Source organism: Artibeus jamaicensis, unplaced genomic scaffold, assembly GCF_021234435.1.
Source record: "Artibeus jamaicensis isolate MK-2021 breed Jamaican fruit bat unplaced genomic scaffold, CSHL_Jam_final contig_426, whole genome shotgun sequence".
NCBI lineage: Eukaryota > Metazoa > Chordata > Mammalia > Chiroptera > Phyllostomidae > Artibeus > Artibeus jamaicensis.
In genome coordinates, this window is record NW_026521826.1 from 14,789,961 (window position 1) to 14,811,782 (window position 21,822).

The 21,822-nt window shown below is 35.4% G+C and overlaps 1 protein-coding gene and 2 pseudogenes across 12 annotated transcripts in view; 1 reads left to right on the forward strand and 2 right to left on the reverse strand.

The window, feature by feature from the left end:
• Positions 1-21,822, reverse strand: part of ZMYND11 (zinc finger MYND-type containing 11) — a 147,460-nt gene that overhangs the window by 72,849 nt on the left and 52,789 nt on the right. For 11 of the 12 annotated variants that reach the window (XM_053665854.1, XM_037156312.2, XM_037156357.2 and 8 more), the window contains exon 2: positions 16,091-16,225. In XM_053665854.1, the coding sequence (XP_053521829.1) occupies positions 16,091-16,206 (116 nt within the window). In that variant the 5' untranslated portion in view covers positions 16,207-16,225. Of the gene's footprint in view, positions 1-3,196; positions 3,305-16,090; positions 16,226-21,822 lie in introns of those variants that run through there. The other variant, XM_037156340.2, reaches the window with a different exon arrangement.
• Positions 4,266-4,587, forward strand: LOC119057569 (prothymosin alpha-like; annotated as a pseudogene).
• Positions 8,715-11,670, reverse strand: LOC128627525 (40S ribosomal protein S15a-like; annotated as a pseudogene).

The window sequence follows — 21,822 nt, forward strand, 5'->3', positions numbered from 1 at the left end:
CTCAAAACAACACTTATTCACAACAGGAAAAGCAACCCAAGTGACAGATAAATGGAAAAGTAGAATGTGGTGTATATATTCAAAATGAAGAAAATCCTGGAATATGCCATGATATAGATAAATCTTGAGGGCATTATGTTAAGTGAAATAAGCCAGTCACAGAAGACAAATACTATATAATTCCACTTCTACACGGCACTTAGTCACAATTATAAAGACAGAAAGTAAAATGTTGATTGTGGTTGCCAAGGTTGGGGGTGATGAGTTTGTTTTACTGGACTGAGAAAGTTCAGGAGATGATAGTAGTGATGGCTGCACAATTGAACTGTGCACTTAAAACCAGGTTAAGATGGTAAATTTCATGCTGTATTTTACTACAATTAAAAAATTAAAAATAGTAATGATCTGCCACAAGGTGCTTTATATACGGATAATATACAAGTATTTTATTTATTTATTTGTTTGTTTATTTATTTATTTTTATAGAGAGGGAAAGGGAAGGAGAAAAAGTGGGAGAGAAAGATCAATGTGTGGTTGCCTCTCATGTGTCCCCTACTGGGGACCTGGCCTGCAGGCCAGGCATGTGCCCTGACTGGGAATTGAACTGGTAACCCTTTGCCTCATGGGGCCATGCTCAATCCACTGAGCTACACCAGCCAGGGGATACAAGTATTTTAAAATTGTGTTGAACAAAAATTAATAAACTTCAAAACCTAAACATCTCTGAACCTTAATCAATAAATTTATTTAAAAATTTAGAATATACACTGAAGAACTGGGTTCTTCCTAATTCTAATACATAAACCTGGGACAAATAACTTATTCATACATCCTCATATTCTTTACCCATAAAGTGAGGGTAATTTAAAGACAGTTATTAGGGTGAAATGAGATCATATGTAAGTACCATGTAGAAGACAATGTTTTTAAAACTTCAAAGTGTACAAATATAAATTCATTAACAATCAAAAGAAAACATTTAATGGTTAAGAGCTTAGACTCTGACATCAGATAGACCCTATATTCAAATTTCAGTTCTTTGACAACCTGTGAAGCTTTAGACAATTAATTTTACCTTCTTCATCAGGAAAATGAACATAATGACAACAGACCTCATGGAGTTGCTGTAAAAATTAAATGAGGTGAATCATGTAAAGTACAGTGCTTGTCAGAAAATAATGACTCAATGGCCTCTAACAGCTACTTCAGTTAATGTAACTGAATATTTATTTAAAAGACCTTTTTCTATGCCTTGTCCCAGCTACTGTGCTTCACACTGAGATCCAAAGATAGGAAAGATGTATGCTGTACCCTTGAAAAGTTCACAAGCAGCAAACGAAGCAAAAAGATTTTTAAAAGTTTATAAGAGACTATAATAAATAATAAAATTGAATTTTATATATGTTAAGTTATGAGCAAAGAGTAAGGGGACTGAGATTGATTATATTGAGAAGTGAATCAGAGTCTGAAAGGAAATGAAATTTCAGTTGGCTCTTCTTAAAAGAAAGGGCATGTCTGTTTTGTCCATTAATAAAGGAAAAACACAAAATAAATAATCAAAATAATAGAGCACTCCAGTTAATTGAGAATAGTCTCATCATATGGAGGTCTGAGTGGGCAGAAGCAGGGCATAAAAAGGAAAATATATGAGGGTCTAATAGTGAAGGGCTCTGCACAAAGGCCCTGTTCAGGTATGTGCACTCACATTCCATGGGGAAATCAAGAGGATTTTAAGATCACAGTAAGACTTAAATTAGAATACTAATAAAATGTGAAACGTAAGTTGACTGAAAGATGTCAGGAACAACTATCTAGGAGATTTACCTTGAAAGAAGAGCATGCCTTACAGATGATCCAGAAAGGCACCCCAGACAGAGGGAGAGCCCACTGCTCCTGCAGTGCAAAACACTGAAGAGAAAGGCGAGGCATTAACACCTAGATGGGAAGCTGAACTTCACAGCAACAGAAAAAGGCTTTCAATCATGGAACTTTTAATAAAATGGCATTTTAAAAGAAACATCTCTGACATCAATGATAGGAAGAAACTGACTAGCAAGACCAGGAGCCTGGAAGACCAATTAGGAAGCAATGCCACTGTACAGACAGGAAATTACAAAGGCTAAAACCAGGCCAAAAGAGGAAAGAGCACGCTGACTCAAGAAACTCAATTTATTTGCCATATACTTGGGGAGGAAAAAAAATTAAGCCTGTTTTACCATTTCCATATTTCAAACACATTCACTATTCCCTTCTAACTACAGGATCATAATCTCAAAGCTGGTATAAAGACCCTCCCAATCTGGTCCTAGCCCTTTCATTACCTTTCATTTAAAGCCCTACCAAACCTCTTCCAATTTGCGAGGACTAATTCACTATCTCTCCATAAAGCTCTCCTGACTCTCCCACAGTGACCACCGCGCCCCACCACAGATCTGCGGAGAAATGTCATACATGAAAACAAGTTACACAATCCAAGTCAAGAGGAGTGCCATAAGAATATGGCATACTGGGAAAAAAAGCACTAAGGAACTGTGAATTATGGTTATTTGGAAGTTAGTTCTTCTATAAAGTGTTATTATGTGAAATAACATAATAATGGTAACTAGCAACGGTAAAGTGTATCTGCCAATCTGCAACCATAAGAAGATGTACAAAAGAATAAATCAATGTAGACTGAAGTGAGAATGCAGTTAGTAATGCTGTGAAGAATTCTTGGGATTACATATACAGCATAATATTAACTGGTACTTATTAAAAAGAAACTTATTTCCAAAGAAGTAATTTAGGCAACAGCCTTTTTCCTCCTCTAGAATAAGTCTAATGAGGGAACAGAAATTATCAGAGAGACAAAACAAAATTATAACTTTGGTGAACAGTTACTAGAAATCATATCATAATTAAATTGTAATAAATAAGTAATGTCCTGGCTGGTGTAGCTCAGTGGATTGAGTGCGGGCCTGTTGAGCAAAGGGTTGCTGGTTCGATTCCCAGCCGGGGCACATGCCTGGGTTGTAGGACAGATCCCCAGTAGGGGACACATGAGAGGCAACCACACACTGATGTTTCTCTCCCACTCTTTCTCATTCCCTTCCCCTCTTTCTAAAAACAAACAAACAAAATATATTTTTAAAAAATGCTAAAAAAAATAAATAAGTAATGTGCACCTGGTTGCAACCTACAGAGAAAAAGGACTTACAGTTTGGGTTTATGTCTGTCTGTAGCGACAGGATGAAGATCTCAGAAATCTCAATGCCAAACATGTCACAAGAGGTCAGATGTCACCTTCTCTAACTGGGGGTTGACCCTAAAGTAGGCAATACATGTAATTAATCGATGCCCTAACTCTGAAACATTGACCTGACTGGTACTAGTCTACCAATTCAAGGTGAGTCTAATTATATTAGCCATAAATATGATTACCTCTAGAGACACAAATTCACTGTTAAGAAAGGAAAGAAATATAAAGGGTCAACTGTTTTTTTGGCAACAATCAACAAAAAAATAAAATTCTCTCTCCCAATGATACAAACCGTATCAAATGATACAGCCAATAATACTGGTAGAGACTAATATAAAAGCCATACTTACTTCAAAGTATGTTTTCAAATGATCTTGTAAGTAGTACTGATAATACTTATGGAACTCAAATGCCATGTTATAACCATCCAAACTAGATATGAATAATTTATTTGGATTAAAAAGGAAAAGGAAATTATATATGTAACTTCTTTTTAATATACACTAAAATATAGGTAACATTTTGTAAATACGACAATGAGTTATAAATCATATTGTGATTCTTAGAGATTAAAAGTAAATTTCAGCCCTGGCTGGCATAGCTCAGTGGATTGAGCATGGGCCTAGGAACCAAACGATCGAGGTTTCGATTCTCAGTCAGGGCACATGCCCTGGGTTGCAGGCCAGTTCCTGGCAGGGGACTCAGGAGAGGCAACCGCACATTGATATTTCTCTCCTTCTCTCCTTCCCTTCCTCTCTAAAGATAAATAAGTAAAATCTTTTTAAAAAAAGTAAATTTCATTTGTTTCTCATTTTGTTATATGATTATCCGTTTGATTTAAAACTGTAAAACACTGGCTGCTCTGAAAAGCCATCTTTGCATTGTTCCTGTGTCTCCCCCTCAATTCGCTGTAGCCTCCGCTACACGCCTCCTCAGTCGCCGCAGACTATGGCAACATTTTTGCCAGAATCCTCGAACTCTCACTTTTTTTTTTAATCCGCTGTATAGGATCACCGGCTTGTTTACCATGTCAGACGCGACTGTGGATACCAGCTCCGAGAACACCACCAAGGACTTAAAGATGAAGGAAGTTGTGCAGGAGGCAGAGAATGGAAGAGATGCACCTGCTAATGGCAATACTAATGAGGAAAATGGGGAGCAGGGGAGGAAAATGGGGAATGAGGTAGATGAAGAAGAGGAAGAAGGGAGAAGGCAGAAGAGGAGGAAGAAAATGATGGTGAGGAAGAGGATGAAGATGAGGAGGCTGAGGCAGCTACGGGCAGACAGCTGAAGATGATGAGGATGATGATGTTGACACCAAGAAGCAGAAGACCAATGAGAATGATTAGATAGCAAAAAAGGAAACGTTAAATTTAAAAAAGGCCGCCATGGCCTATTCACCCTCCACTTCCGGTCTCAGAATCTAAAGGTGGTCGCCGTGGAGTGCAGAGTCCGCCCACCGCAAGCAGCGCCACCAGCAGAGGACATGCGCTCTCCACACCCAACCAAAACCACAACATGAATTTGCAACAAGGGAAAAACCGAAACCTCCATGGCCCTGCTTTTAAAAGTATTTTAAAAAGTAAAATGTGTTTGTATTTTTTATTTACATTTTATATTTTTGTACATATTATTAGGGATCAGCTGTTTTTGTTTTTAATGGTCTCGGGATGACCAAACCAGCCTTTGAAGCGTTCTCTGTCCTACTTCCAACTTTACATGTGCTGTGACCATGTTCATTATAATCTCAAAGGAGAAAAAGAACCTTGTAAAAAAAAAGGAAAAACAACAACAAAAAATCTTCTTTCAAGCATTCCAGTAACTTTTTGTGTATGTACTTAGCTGTACTATAAGTAGCTGGTTTGTATGAGATGGTTAAAAAGGCCAAAGATAAAAGGTTGCTTTTTCCCCCTTTTTTTAATCTATGAAGTTGCAGTTTATTTTTTTGGCCTGTTTGATATATATGTGGAAACAATGTTGTCCAACAATAAACCGGAATTTTATTTTGCTGAGTTGTCCTAAAAAATAAAAATAAAAACTATAAAACAAAGGCTAACATCATGATCTTAAGCATAAAAATGTTTTCCAAATATCTGTTTACATAAATGTTAAGTAATGAGATATTTTTAAACTTTCATGACATCAAAGTATCATAAAAATTGATGGAAAAAGTGATAATTATAATTTAGTACTTAATCTTTTTTAATCTTTTTTATTTTTTAAGATTTTGTTTATTTACCTTTAAAGGGGAAGGGAAGGGGAGAGGGAAAGAAATATCAATGTATGGTTGTCTCTGGTGTGTTCCCTGCTGGGAACTGAACCTTGATCCTTTGGTTTGCAGGCCCACGCTCAATCCACTGAGCTACAGCAGCCAGGGCTTTTATTACTTAAATCATTTTTTAACTAAATGAGAAAGCTGCTCTTATATAAACCTATGCTTCTCTTCATCTTAACTACTGTACAGGGTCTTTTTTATGATATAATGACTCTTTGTTTCCATTATGATGATGGAAACAAAACATCCTTCAAATTTTATGAATGTAAAATGTTTTTACTGAGTACCAAAATTTACTATACTTATTTAGCTTCCAAATGAAGATATCTATATAATTTTATACTATCATTAAATCAAACTTTTATAAGAAAATAAGCTTTTAAATCAGAGGAACAGCTTACCCATTAACTAAAAAAAAATTCAAACTTAATCCCATATACATTTAGTTTGATTTCAGATCAACTTTTTGTAAAAGTACTTTCCATTCCCAAATAGAACTTGCTAAAAAAGTTTCTTAGTTATAATTTTTAAGTATCTGAAATAATCAAATGTCAACAGTGAATCTCTAACTCTTAATTCTTTTTTTAATATAACACTCGCAGTTAAAAAAAAAAGACAATTAAAAGAAAGTGGTAAAAAGGAGTCAGGAGTCTTTCCTGAAGAAGTGCAGTGATGCCCAATAGGAAACTACTGCTATGAATGCTTAAGTTAGATATCATCAAATTAGGTGAAGAAAAATCTGCAACTTAGAAAAATTCTCCTGTTTTGTTACAGAAATAAGTTTTTATCAATCTCTAATTGTTCAACTTTGAGAATCTGAGGCTTCTACTTATGGAATTTGTAAATTTTAACATGAGTTAATATTTTAACCATTCCTGTGTTCCAAGATAATAGTGCTATAAAGTATGATATTGTCTAGTGTTACCTAAAGAATGTCCCTTGGATTTGCTTCTGCCAGAAACCTTTATTACTTTTAGTTCTGCTTTTGGACTCTAGAAAATATCCAGTGCCTCTACCAACTATCTTTTTTTCCAAAAAAAAATCACAAAACTGCTGTGAACTGGGAAGAGAGTGAAAGTAGCAGAGTTCTTAATCTCTCACAAGCCTCCTAAAAAGTGTTACTAAAATAGTTAGCAAATAAACAAAAAAACCCACCCTTGGGCAACATAAAAAACAAAATTAAGTGATGAGTAATCCCCATGAATCCCAAAATTCCAGCAGGTGAGGGTAAAATTCCAAAAGCTACAATCCCAATTGGTACTGACACCTGTGTAGGGGGGCACAGATGGGCATAACAGAGTATCTAATGAAAAGAGTATAGAAGAATAAAATAAGCAACAGACAGTCATTGGAAAGTACCATGGGACAATGTAACAGGAGCTGGAAGCAGATACACTTTTACGCACTACCATTTGCGGGTGAAGCGTGGTAATTCATGAATTCATGGTAAAGACTAAGGGGCTGAAGCATAATGGGCCCCATGAACATTCAAACTTAGCCAAAGCTGCCTTCCAGAATGGAGCCCTATCATGCAGAGAAATTGTAAGCAATAAAAATATCAAACACTATAGGACAAAAAGATATTCAATGTAAAGACAATGAGTATAAAGGAAAGGTGGTTCCAGAAAAAAAGCACCGGGGAAGAAAGTGAAGAAACAGCAGGAAATCATGGGAAGTATGAGCCCATATTTTGAGTACTTCATAAAAATGACATAAGGAGTTTCAGAACCATAAATCTAGAAAAACTATTCTAGCCACCTTACCCTGCAACAAGTTCAGAAAAATTGATTTCACATCAAAATGACCAATATGATGGCTGTAATCAAAGGAACAAAATAAAATCCACACAGTGAAAGCAAGTCTGAGATGTGTGCCAACAAGACAAATGAAAACTATAACTGTTATTCCAAACACAAAAAAGGACATGAAGAAAATGATGCAAGACATAAAGGATATACATCAAAATTACAAAAGCTAAGAAATGAGTTAAATACCAGAAGTAAATTTTAAAAGTCACTTCAGCAGTGAAGTCTAAACTAGTAGGTACACAAGAGTAAAAAAACAGAAAAATGTCACAAACAGAAGTTGCAAAAAAGGAAAATGTTAAAAATAAAAAATATATTGCAGCTTTACCCATAATTGTCAGAATGTGCAAGCAACAAAGAGGTCCTTTAAGGTGGGGAGACAAATAGAAGTCCAGCCAGATAATAAAATATTATTCAGTGCTAAAAAGAAATGAGCTATTAGGCCACAAAAAGACATGAAGAAAAATCTTAAATGCATATTACTATGTGAAAGATGATCTGAGAAGATTACATCCTATATGACTCCAACTCCAGGACATTCTGGAAAAGAAAAATGATAGAGACAGCAAAAAAAGTAGTTGTTACCAAGGATATGGGAGGAACAGATAGAGATGGAGCACCAAGAAATTTTAGGGCAGTTGAAACTACTGCCCTAAAATTGTGTGATGCTATAATGGTGGATACATGTTGTTGTACGGTTGTCCAAACCCACAGAATGCATACCGAGAGTAAACGCTAAAGTAAACTATGGACTTTGGGTGAAAATGATGTAGTCCATCCTTGGTAAAAAATGTAGCATCTGGTGATTCATGCTGGTAGCAAAGAAGGCTGTGCGTGTGGAGAGGCAGGGTATATATGGAAAATCTCTTTCTCTCTTCAATTTTTGTGTAAAACCAAAATCTCTGTTTAAACAAAGTTAAAAAAGACAAAAAGAATTCAGTAGAAGCTTACAAATTTAAAAAATGGGAAAAAAAGATACAGTGCAGTATAAGAGAAGGCCCCACTTAATAAATACTAAATAAGTATGTATATAGTAAAATAATAATATATAACTTAAAATTTTTACTTGAAAATTTTATGCATATATAATTTAAAAAACACTGCATATCCAAGAAAATCAACCTAGAATGACCGACTGCAACTTTAAAGAAAAAATAATCTTTGTCAATCTAGGCAAAAGAAAAAGTCTCAACAAAAAGGAAATCAGGTTTTTAAGACTATATTTTACTGATTATACTATTATAATTGTTCCAATGTTTTTCCCTTAATCTCCCTCCACCTGGTACCCCCATTCCCTCCAGCAATCCCCCTTAATTCATGTTTATGGGTCATGCATATAAGGTCTTTGGCTTCTCCATTTCCTGTAATATTCTTGACATTCCCCCTGTCTATTTTGTACCTACCAATTACGCTTCTTAATCCCTGAACTTTTTTGCCATTCTCTCCCCTCCCCTATTGATAACCCTCCACATGATCTCCATACCTATGATTCCATTGCTGTTCTGCTTTATTGTTTAGTTTGTTTTTCATATTCAGTTGTTGAAAGCTGTGAATTTATTGTCCTTTTAATGTTCATTAAGTTTTAATCTTTTTTAAAAAATAAGTTGTTTAACATTTTATAGAATAAGGGCTTGGTAATGATGAACTCCTTGAGCTTTACCTTTTCTGGTAAGCACTTTATCTGCCCGCCCATTGTAAATGAGAGCTTTGCTGGATAGAGTAATCTTGGATGAGTCCTTGCTTTTCATGACTTTGAATTCTTCTTGCCAGGCCCTTCTCCTGCAAATGTTTCTTTTGAGAAATCAGTCAAGTCTTATGGAAACTCCTTCATGGGTAACTTTCAATTTTCCCTTGCTTCTTTAAGATTCTCCCTTTAACTTTAACTTTTGGCATTTTAATTATGTGTCTTGGTGTGGTCCTCTGAGGACAACCTGTTTGCACTGAGTACAATTCTGTGCTTCCTGGACTTGCATGTTTATTTTCTCTACCACATTAGGTAAGTTTTCTTTCATTATTTTTTCAAGTAAGTTTTCAATTTCTTGCTCTTTCTCTTCTTCTGGCCCCATGATTCAGATATTGGTATATTTAAATTTGTCTCAAGAGGTTCCTAAGCCTATCTTCATTTTTCTGAATTCTTTTTTTCTTCCTGTTCTGATTGAACGCTTTTTCGTGTTCCAAATCATTGATTTGATTCACAGCACCATCCTCTCCACTACTGGTTCCCTGTAAATGTTTATTTCACTTAGTGTAACCTTCATTTCTTCCCTAACATTTTTGCCATATTCAATGAGTTCTTTGAGCATCCTGATCACCAGTGTTTTCAATTCTCCATCTGATAGGTTGCTTATTTCCATTTCCCTCAGTTCTTTTTCTGGGGTTTTGCTCTTTTTTTTTTTTTCATATGGGCCTTATTTCTTTATCTCAATTTGGCAGCCTTCCTGTTTGTTTCTGTGTATTAGGTAGAGGTACTTTGACTCCCTTAGAAAAGGCACCTATAAGTTGTATGGGGCAGGGCCTTAGGTAATTGCCAGGGCAGAACCCACTTTACCCCTTTATGGCTCTGTGTGGGAGGAGGGCTTGGAGAGGGGACAGTGCTGCTCACTGGCTTCTAGAGATTTGCCGGGCACTGACCCCATTTCTAGTCACTTCCCCCACTTCACATGTGCAACATGGAAGTAGATGCACTTCCAGCTGTTGTCCTGTGGTGAACCCCAGTGGGTGACCTTGCATACATTCTAAGCCCATGTGGTTCCTCTAAACGGACTCTCCTGAAAATCCTGCAGTTTCTTCCACTGGCCATTTCCCCACTAGTTTTTTTTGTGTTTTTTTTTTCCCATTGAGGCATTTTATTTGCACATATGTATTACATCCCCAGAAAAAGAATCCCAAAATTTTCCCTCCTGTGTGTTTTCATCTTGCTTCTTCATGGTCCATGACGCCTGCTGAGGTGGTCAGTACAATGAAACCAAACTGATGAGATGGAAGCAGGTTGTTCTGCCATTTTTTTAGATCTTTGAGTTGCATATCAAATCTGGGGCTGATTACTCCACATTTATTCAACCTGTCTGTGAGGTTCTGAGCCACCTTCCCAGCTCTGTGGTCATTGATGATTTCAAACTAGCCAATATAAGTATGCTTTATCATGACAGCTAGGGACAGGACAATGACTTTGGAGCATGGCCTGTTAAGAACCTGGCATTTGCCTCTCTTTTCAACATTGTTGATACTCTTGAGACCATCACCAGGACATTCATGAGCACCATTATGGTGGCACAGAACGATGGCAAACAGAGTCCTCACTGGTTTTTATAGCCAGAAGTTATGGGGGATCTATATTTCCATCACTGGAACCCTGGGCTGTGCTATCTGGCCTCGGGCTGGGATCATTTGCTACCAAGGTAACCCTCCCAATTTTTATCCACCGTATGTGAGTGTAGGACCACCTGATTTGATACTTCTGTGCCTCCCACTCTCCACGCCATACCACATCCCCAAGACTCCACCCCTTCGACCCACCTGGATGTACAGGGCTTCTTTAAATCCTTGGTTGTCAGACTTCCATACAGCTTGATTTTTCTGAAAGTTCTGTTTATTTGTTTTGAGATATAGTTGTAATTGTCTATGTGGTTGCACAAAGAGGTGAAGTGTGTCTTCCTATACTTCCATCTTAACCAAAAGTCCCCAAGTTACATTTTTCTACAGCAATGCTTTAAGTGAAAATACGTAATATACAGGGTGGGGGGAAATAAGTTTACAGTTATATATATGGAAAACAATATAATAATAAATAATATTGCAGGAATAAGCTGTTTTCTGTACTCATAACCAGTTTTTATGTCTAAAAATGTTTTTAAAGATTTTATTTATTTATTTTAGACAGAAAGGAAGAGAGAGAGAAAGAGAGGGAGAAAAACATCAATGTGTGGTTGCCTCTTGTGTCCTCTACTGGGGACCTGACCTGGCCCAGAACCCAGGCATGTGCCCTGACTGGGAATCGAACTGGAGACCCTTTGGTTTGCAGGCCAGCGCTCAACCCACTGAGCCACACCAGTCAGAGCTACATACTCACAACTGTTAACCTACTTTTGGCGCCACCCTGTATAAGAACCGCCCCCACACAAAAAATTTATAAGCTCTGGATTCTATATCTAGTCAAACTGATTTTCAAGTAAAAAAGCTGCAGGAAACAATGCAGAACTGAAAACTTGTTTCCATGAAGTCTTAAGAATCTACTACTAATGTTACCACTGTGGAGAAGAGTATCGTGGTTCCTCAAAAAAATCAAAATAGGCCCTGGCTGGTGTAGCTCAGTGGATTGAGCACAGGCCTGCGAACCAGACAGTCGAGGTTCGATTCCCAGTCAGGGCACATGCCTGGGTTGCAGGCCAGGTCCCTGCAGGGGATGCACAAAAGGCAACCATACATTGATGTTTCTCTCCCTCTCTCCTTCCCTTCCCCTCTAAAGATAAATAAATTTTAATAATCTTAAAAAAAATCAAAACAGAATTACCATATGACCCCAAAATTGCATTTCTAGGCATTTATCCAAAGGAAATGAAATCACTATCTCAAAAAGATGTCTACTCCACCATGTTCCCAGCAGCATTATTAACAGCCCAAATATGGAAACAACCTAAGTGCCCAATGACAGATGACTGGATAAAGAAAAAGTGGGGTGTGTGTGTGTGTGTGTATACACACATGTGCACATGCACACACACTGGATTATTAAAGAACCATAAAAAAGGAGGCCTCTATCATTTTGTGACAATATAGATGGACCTTGAGGGCAGTATGCTAAGAGAAGTAAGAAAAAAAAGACATATTATGTAATCTCACTTATATGTAGGATATATAAAAACAAACTTAGTCCTGACCAGATGGCTCACTTAGTTGGAGTGGCGTCCCATTCACCAAAAAGCTGTGGGTTCAATCCCCGGTCAGGGCATGTACAAGAGGCAACCAATCGATGTTTCTCTCCCTCTCTCCCCTACTTCCCCTTTCTCTAAAATCAATATGCATGTCCTCAGGTGAGGGGATTGCCCCCCACCACCAGCACCACACCAAACACATAGATACAGAGAACAGACTGGTGGTTTCCAGGAGCACAAGGTGGGGGGAGGGTGGGAGAAATGGATGGGGGGGGTCCAAATGCACAAAATTCCTGCATATGATAACAAAGTTCTGTGGATATAATGTACAGCACAGTGGCTATAGTTAATAATATTGTATTATACATTTAAAAGTTGCTATGAAGCCCTGGCTGGCATAGCTCAGTGGATTGAGCGCGGGCCTGAGAACCAGAGTATCGCAGTTGATTCCCAGTCAGGGCACATGCCTGGGTTGCAGGCCAGTTCCCAGCAGGGGACGCATGAGAGGCAACCATACATTGATATTTCTCTCCCACTCTTTCTCCTTCCCTTCCCCTCTATCGAAAAATAAATAAATAAAATATTTAAAAATAAAAACTAAATAAATAAATAAATAAATAAAAGTTGCTATGAGAATAAATCTTGAAAGTTCTCATCACAAGGGAAAAACAGTGTAAGTACATGGGGTGATGCATGTTAACTAAACTTAGTACATTCTGCACTATACACTATATTAAATTGTTGTGGTGTACAATCTAAACTAATACATTAATTATATCTCAATAAAATAGAAGAAAAAATTTAAAAATTACTTGACCCTTACTGTGTGAGGAAAAACAAAGATTTTAGATAAAAGTTAAGTAATACCTAGTAGCCATAAACTCAAGTGGAAAATAAGAGTATGAAATCATGAGATTTTTTCTTTTACAATTATACCTATTTCTTAACCGTGTCTTCTAAAGTCCTAGAAAAAGAGACTGACCTAGCATTAATGAGCACAATGAGGACCAGAAAGTAGTTTTGAAATATAGTTCCTAACTGAAAGAGGAAAACAACAGGTCTCTGGAAAAATCTGGGGCAGTATGTATATAAAATGAGCTTGAAAAATCTTGTATTGGAAAGCAGAGTAACTTAAGGAAGCAGTGTGAAGAAGCTCCAACTGGTCAAAGATGGGAAATGTTGAGTATCAATAAAAATTGCATCAACAATGAACTGAAGTCTATCAAACATGTTTAAATGCAGGAATTCCAAATAAAAACTTTACTTTGAAAAACTAATTGATTCCCATTAAAGGACACTATTTTGAAACCTGGCAAATAAAAGACTCAGTTATGCTACTTTTCCAATATGAACCATACAACAGAAAACCAAACAGTAAATGAAGGGAAACTTATGTAGCTTATGTTCTTATAGAAATATTCTAGTTTAAAAAGGAAGGATAAAATTAGATCATCACCATTTTATAACCCTTAATGAGTTACTGAATCTAATTGTTCTGTAACAAGGCCCACTGCCCTCACATGAGAAATAGAGATTATGGCCTCCTAACAGCAGAACACAGTCCCACCTATAAGGGAGTCTCACTCCATCCCCACGCCTGTAGATAAAATATCAATTTCTATGAAAGGCAGAGGGGGAGCAAAAAGCTTAAGTCCACCACAGGGTTGGGATCAGCAAAACCCAGACTATGGGAAACTATGGAGCAAGTGAATCAGTTTCTTCAGTAAATAAATTGCAAAGGAAAATGCCAAAAAAGAGATGAATGAGAAACCTACAGATTAAAAGTGACTTAAGTTACACCAGAGACAAAACAAGCAGAACTAAACTATATACAGGTAAACTATAGTGTTTAAAGTGTAGCTTTCAATTTTATAATGAAATCATTCACCAGTCATAATAAAGAATGAAATGTAATAACTATATATGCACTCTCTATAATAACTTTACTACAGTAAAGTTAGATATCAGTGATTTAAGATATTTGTAAAGATTAAAAGATACCTGTATGTTCAGAATTGGCAGTAACTAAGCAGAGCAAGTTGATATGAAATTAGTCTAAGACTTGAAAAGTTCCTAAATTTAGAATACAGAAGAGGAATGTTACATTAGGCTTTAGAGCAAAATACCCCACCTTCTTATCATGGTCCAATGGTTCTTCTTAACTTACCTTGGCCAAGTGTAATGATAATGAGCAAGCCAAGGCACTGGGATAGGCAATTAGCTAGACAGCCCCTTCCTGGGGTTAATGGTCTAGCAGGGAAGTAATTACACATGTGACTAATGTTATTAAGAAAAATTATGGCACGCTATGAAGCGTGCACCACTAATAAAAAAATGGCATGCTCTCAGATTAGGCAGGAGGAACACTAGGAAACACTCTTAAAACACTTACCCTGATTTACTTAATTTTTCCCACTACCTCTGGATGAGACCGATAAAGTAATGACTATTTGGTAGGTAAATAAACTTATCCATATTTATCCATATTTATCTCAAGATCCACAGACCTTAAGACATGAAGAAAAATAAGCTTGGCATCTTTCAGGCTTACTGATAAAGAAAGGAGCAAAGAAAATGCTTATCAACAATACAAATATACATACAGATAATACGATCATCCAAAGACACCTGCACCCACTGCTGTGGGGTTAACTCTCTGACCCCTAGATCAGCAAGTTGGTACAACCTAACAACAACCTTGACTGCCAAACTATGTACATCTCACAATGGCAACTTCCTGGAGACTGTCCCTAAAACTTTTATAGAAACATTCCATGGCTAACAAAGAAGTAATAGCCTGAAAAATTGATTTAGTTCAGTAAAGTTTAAATAACTTTAACTTTAAAAATTAAATCCAAAGAACAGTACTTTATTTCCACTTTCATCTATAAATAATTTTTATATACATAACCTATGATTTTACCTTTTTAAAAAAATTCCGACCATAGGAAACTAGTTTCAGCTTTTAATTTTTAGATTTTTAAAAAATGTTTTTAATACAATGTCACCTCAAGTAACTTGTATTTAGTTACCATACCTCAACTAATTTAAATTTAATTTTTACATACTATTTATTTTATTCTTATTTTCCACATAGGTTTTACTTTTTTTCTATTAGACTGTAAGAACTATGACTTGTACATGGGCAACTTAAAAATATTCAAAGGGTAAATACAGACTTAAAATAACATATAACATCTTTTTTTCCCTCTCCAGTTCCTTTCCTCTTAACTTTATAATCTTCACCAGAATATATGCAAGGGACAAAAAAATTCACTTTCATTACTTACAAATAAGGACCAACATAAGTATTTAATTAAATGAGATTTTGGAAGTAATCTGTTTTACATCTTTACAGATAATATCTAAAAAATGTGTGGGAGGAATTAAGTATAAACTCTAACTTAGCAAAAATGATTATTTAAACATTTTTAAAAGATAAATTTAGCTTTAGTCCTTTAAAAATACCCAGCAAAACAAATAAAACAAAAATCAAATTCTATTTGAAGACTCCCCTATAACTAATATTTAACAAGTATATCAAGTATTGATAAAGCAATGATTGTTTTCTATATTGACTCTTGGTCTACCAAGGTAAACAGGATTAAAAACTAGAGAAAAAAAAAGAACTTCCTTTTTTATTTGAAGATTTACTTACTGTATTTCTAAACTATAGAATAAAATTGTTAAAAGTTCTTGGTTAGTGAACTATGAACTAAAAAGGTGTTTTTTACTATATGTACCATGCTTGTCCTATATTAAAATAATGAACAATAGATAGTTTTTAGATAGTTTATATAAAAGAAATTAACTAAAAGCCTTTTTAATAAAAGACTTATATACCTTTTCCCCCAGTCTTATATGTAATTTTATAGGGATATTTTTGTTTAAATTTACTTACTTTGTAATACGGTCAATGTTGGCAATTTGCTTCTGATTCCGTATAATTTCAATGGCTGCCCAAAGATGCTGGATAGCTTTTGTATCCGCCTGTCGTCTTTTTGTTAAACGTGCCATGACCTGTTAACTGCTTTAGCTGTAGGAATATACAAAAACATGAGGGAAAAAACCATGGATTACAAAATGAATTACTATCAACATAAGTAACACTATCAGTACCTGTTGATTATTGCTGAGTACACTAATATATTATGTGGTATGGACACTTTTTATTTTGTTTTTGACAATTTTGACAATCATGAAAATTATCATTTACTTTGTTACTTCATAAAGAATGACAGTGTAAGACCCAATAGTTAAAAATGTCTTCCTAAGCACAACTGTCACCTCCTTTATTCTATTATATTAAAAATAACACATTTAAATTTTACTCTAAAACAGAAATATTACAACATAAAATTCCATTTTTGACATTACATGTTACTTTACAGATCAATACAAAATGAAATTTAAATGTCCTAATTATTTGATTGTTTAGTCTATTATACCAATGGCTTAAACATTTCAATTTTATATAGACATACTAATAAATGAATAGAACATTCTCCTGTTAAAAAAATAAAACCATAGCCCTGGCTTTTGTGGCTCAGTGGATTGAACACAGGCCTGTGAACCAAATGGTCACTAATTCGATTCCCAGTCAAGGGCATATGCCTGGATTGTGGGCCAGGCTCCCCAGTTGGGGGACACGCAAGAGGCAAACACATTGATGTTTCTCTCCCTCTCTTTCTCCTTCCCTTCCCCTCTCTCTAAAAATAAATAAATAAAATATTTTTAAAAATAAAATAAAACCATAACAGAAAATATATGGCAGTAAGTTTTTCTGGCTGAGGTGTGAAAGTCTGGGGCAGACAGACCAGAGGAGCCACATCATTAAGATATATTCATATGCTTGGATTAGTATTGGTCAGTCATTACACTGTATGGAAAAATTACATTGCTATTTTATTCAAATTGAAATACTCTGAATGAATGGGGGAAAATGGATACCAATGTGTCCTAGCAAAATGGAAGGAGGGGCAGGGAACCAGGGTTGCAGCATGGATGTCTGACAGGTGATGGCACTACAGGAAGAGGCGCGCCAGGACTCTCAGCCAGGCATGGACCTAACTGTTAGGAATGTCCTAGGCTACTGAGACACCTGATTCCTAAAGCACACTGGTTATGCTCTTGAGGCCAGTAGGCATGAGGTAAACATTAAACTCAGGAATGGCTGAAATCTCCCTGACCTGACCTTTTCTATCTTTTAAAGGAAGAGAATTAGTGAGGAAAACTCATTCTTAACACTTTACTGTGTTCCATGACTGGCCGACAGAGCCTTACAAATCTCATTTTTCTCTGCCTCTATTATTTCTTTTCACAGATATATCAGTTATTCCTCTTTCTCTGGAAAACCCAAATAAATTCACTTCTGGTAAATCTGGATCATATTAAAACTCAGGCTTCTGGAATGAGAAGGTGGTTTTCAGGACTTCACTACTAACAGAAAAAATTTTGAACATGTTTTAAAGTACTGCTGAACATGTTTTAAAGTACTGCTGAACATCCTTCTTCTTCCCTTTGTTCCACGAAAGCAATAATCAAAAAATAATGCCAATCTTCAAGTTTTAAAGAAAAATTAAGGAAAATCATCAGTAAAAAAATTAAACGATATTTTTTAAGACATATAATCCTAAAAGATAACAAAAATCAGTTGGATATAGACTTAAGACAAATAACCCTAAAAACATACTAAAATTTCTAGTGCACGAATGTGTCTGTTTTAGAAAAAAACCCTTTAAAATGTAGGGAGACTTCTCAGTTTAAATGCACTTACATGGGAGTACATTACATGTTACTTACAAATCTAAGAAGCATTAAATACTATGTAATTTACTGATTAAGAATAGGAAATGTTAAAAAGTGACATCTAATGGTGAACTATAATAATACAACTTATAAGATTACACAGTAGATAATACGAACAAAATTTCAGTATTCTTAGAGGTTAAAAAAAATACTTGCCTATTTTGTGTAAGGCACTGTGCTAGACACAATGAAGTATTTAAAAATCAATACTGTAGTCCTTGCCAGGAAAAAAAAAAACCCCTGAAACTAGCACAAAAAAAAAAATGACGTTTTGACGTTATGACACTACATGTCAGACATGACATAAATGGTGCAAAATACGTGCTGTGGTATGTGAGAAAATATAAAAGAAATTAATTTCTTTAAAATGTAACTGGCTGTTTAAAGCAGACATAAAAGTAATTGTTAAGTATAACACATGTAGACTTAAAATAAATTACAATACCACCACAATCGGGGCACAGGTAATAATGAAAAAAAATACATCATGTAAATTCTTACACTTTAATGTGAAGTGGTATTATATTAATTCAAGAGGGACTATGGTAAATTGAGGATGCATACTGTAATCCCCAGAGCAGGCACTATAGAATACAAATAGAAACAGTCAACATTAATTCAACTTTTGAGATCTACATGAACCAATGCACACAGGTGGATAGATATGACCTGTAATGAAAGTACACCATAAGGAAGAAACTCATAATTATCAGAGCCCAAAGAGAACCTTGCAAAGAATGCAAAGGTGAAAACAGTAATACCTGAATCATTAATAGTACCAAAAACAACCTTACTTACTAGGACAACATCTCTATAACCACTAAAATTCTCCTTGCTTATGAAATTTTAAAACCATTCATCTCACTCTTCTATGCTGAGATTATAGCAGTAAGAAAACAGTCAAAGAAATTTCCATTATCTAGTAAATATGATTAGAAATTTGAGTGTTCATCAATAAAAAAGAAAATGAATTTTTTATATCCTACGTACAGACAGCTTCGTTTAAAGTCTTTATTGATGTGGCCAAACCAAACTTTTCCACCCATTCTTCCCTAAATATATTTTATATTAATACTAAGCTGAACTACTCAAAATTCCTAAATATGTCAAAAAATGTCACATCTCTATCCGTTGAATAGTTCTCTTTGCCTAGAATGTTTGCTCTTGCCCCTTTACTAATTAAAAACTTCCTTGTTCTTTCTGAAACTTAATGTAATGCAACTGTTCTGACCAACACTTTCCCCAGAATCACAGTCACTCATACTCAATTATCTCACGTTTTACAGAGTAACTTGTTTACGCATGCCTTCAAATTTCCTCATATAAAATACTTATAAATCCCCCCAAAGAATCCATTAATTCAGATAAGGATAAATCTTGTTTATTTTCATCTGTCTTTCAAGTTGCTGAGCATAGTTATAAACATGATAAACTTTTGATATGGAATTATGAAACAACTTTTCTAGCTATACTGTATAAACAAAGTCCCAGAATAAGCATTCACTTATGTTAGATCAAAGATTAAGACACTAAAATGAAAGATGAGAAGACTTAGAGATATTTAATACAACCCTCAACCTTTTGGGCTTCAACAATCTTTTTTGGAGAGGGGACTCCAACACATTTTTGGGGAATATACTATGACTCCCCTTAGGAGAAGGAGCTCCTTTGGTAGTAATTCTCAAGAGGCCTACAATTCAAAAGATATAAATGCAAGCCAAAAAACTTCCCAATAAAGTTCTTCCATTTTCTTTTATTGTAGTTAAATACATAAAACTAACATAAAATTGCCATTGTAACCACTTAAGTGTACGGTTCAGTGGTATTAAATATATTTACATTGTTGTACAACCATCACCACCATCCATCCCCATATAAACTCACTTCCTCTTGTAAACCTGAAACTCTATACTATTTTACATTAAGTAACTCCCAGTTTTCCCATTACCTCCATCCTTTTCTATTCTAAGGACCTCGCAGAAGTAGAATCATACAGTATTTGTCCTCCCTCTTGTGACTGAGCTATTTCACTTAGCATAATATCCTCGGGTTTATCCATACTGTAGCAGAGTGTAGAATTTCTTCTTCTCCCATCCAAGTACTAACCAGGCCTGACCCTGCTTAGCTTCCAAGATCAGAAGAGATCAGGCATGTTCAGGGTGGTATGGCTGTAGACGAATTTTCTTCTTCTCTAAGGCCAAATAGCATTTCTTTGCACACATGCATCGTTGCTATCCACTCCACTGTCAATGAAACTGGATTACTTCCACGTATTAACTACTGTGAATAATGCTAAGAACATGTGTGTACAAATATTTCCTCTAGATCCTACTTTCAATCCTTTTGGATATGTGAATGACCAGAAGTAAAATTGTGGAATCATATGGTAATTCTATATTTAATTTTTTGAGGAACCACCATATATGTTTTCCATAGCTGCTGCACCATTTCACATTCCCACAAATACTGCAAAAGGGTTCCCATCTCTCAATATTGTCATCAACACTTTTTTAAAAAAATTTATAAATTTTATTTATTTATTTTTTAGAGAGGGTAAGAGAGGAAGAAATGGGGAGAAAGATCAATGTGTGGTCTTTCATGTGGCCCATACTGGGGACCTGGCTTGCAATCCAGGCATGTCCCTGACCCAGAATCCAACCTGCAACTGTTTGGTTCACAGGCTCAATCCACTGAGCCACACCAGCCAGGGCTGTCATCAACACTTCTAATTGTCTGTTTTTTTGATAGTAGCCATCCAAATGGATGTGGTTGTCCAAGTAAACTCTGGCAAGGCCTCAGGTAATACTAATATTCTCTACCCCTGTAATTCCAGATTTAATGCTATCAATCTATTTCATCTATGTAAATATCTTAATATTTTATATCATACAAATGTTATAAACAGAAAAAAGGACAATAGAGAAAGCAAACCAGGAAAAACTTAAAATAAGCAAAATTTAACAACACATTACTTAAATACATTGTATTTATCAAGTTACTTGACAAATACACACAGAAAACTTTATTGCAAGGAAATAATAAACATGATAGAAAAATAAGAAACTATTTGGGGGAAGGAAAGAGAGACTGCATTGAGGAGAAACACCCGGAGGATACATAAGATCAAATACACTCTGATTTTTACTTCCTGGTGGTAGGTTCAAGTTGTCACTGTTTAACATAAATAAGTAACTATTTTCAAGTGTTTATATCCTATATTATATAACATTTAAAATTAAACTCACCATATAATGTATATTTCCTTGTTAATGTGAGGTTAGGTTGAAATTTTCCCAGTATTTATTAATTACTTTAAGTTAGAGATGGAAAGTAAATACATGCAAAGTAAGATGTCATTCTCATTTAGTTCAAAACTTTTTTTCTTTTGGATTTCTTCTTTGACCTTTTTAAATATATCTGTTAAAACAACCTGACCTGTTCTTTAATATCCAAGTATTTAAGGGTCTCAAGGTATCCTTCTGTTACTGATTTGTAGCTTAATTTCACTGTGGTCTAACAGATACTGTATAACTTCCATTTTTTTTAATTATATTAAGTTACATTTTATGGCCCAGAATGTACTCTGCCTTGGTGAATGTTCCATATCAAATTGAGAAGTATGTGCATTCTGTTGCTGTAGGATCAAGCATTCTATACATGTGAATTATACCCAATTGACCGATCCCATTGTTGAGTTAAACTATGACCTTACTGACTGTAGTCTGTCTACTGAATCTGTTTATTTCTGAGAGAGGAATATTGAAGTCTCCAACTATAAAAGGGCATTCATCTATTTCTCTACGCAATTCTATCAGTTTTACCTCA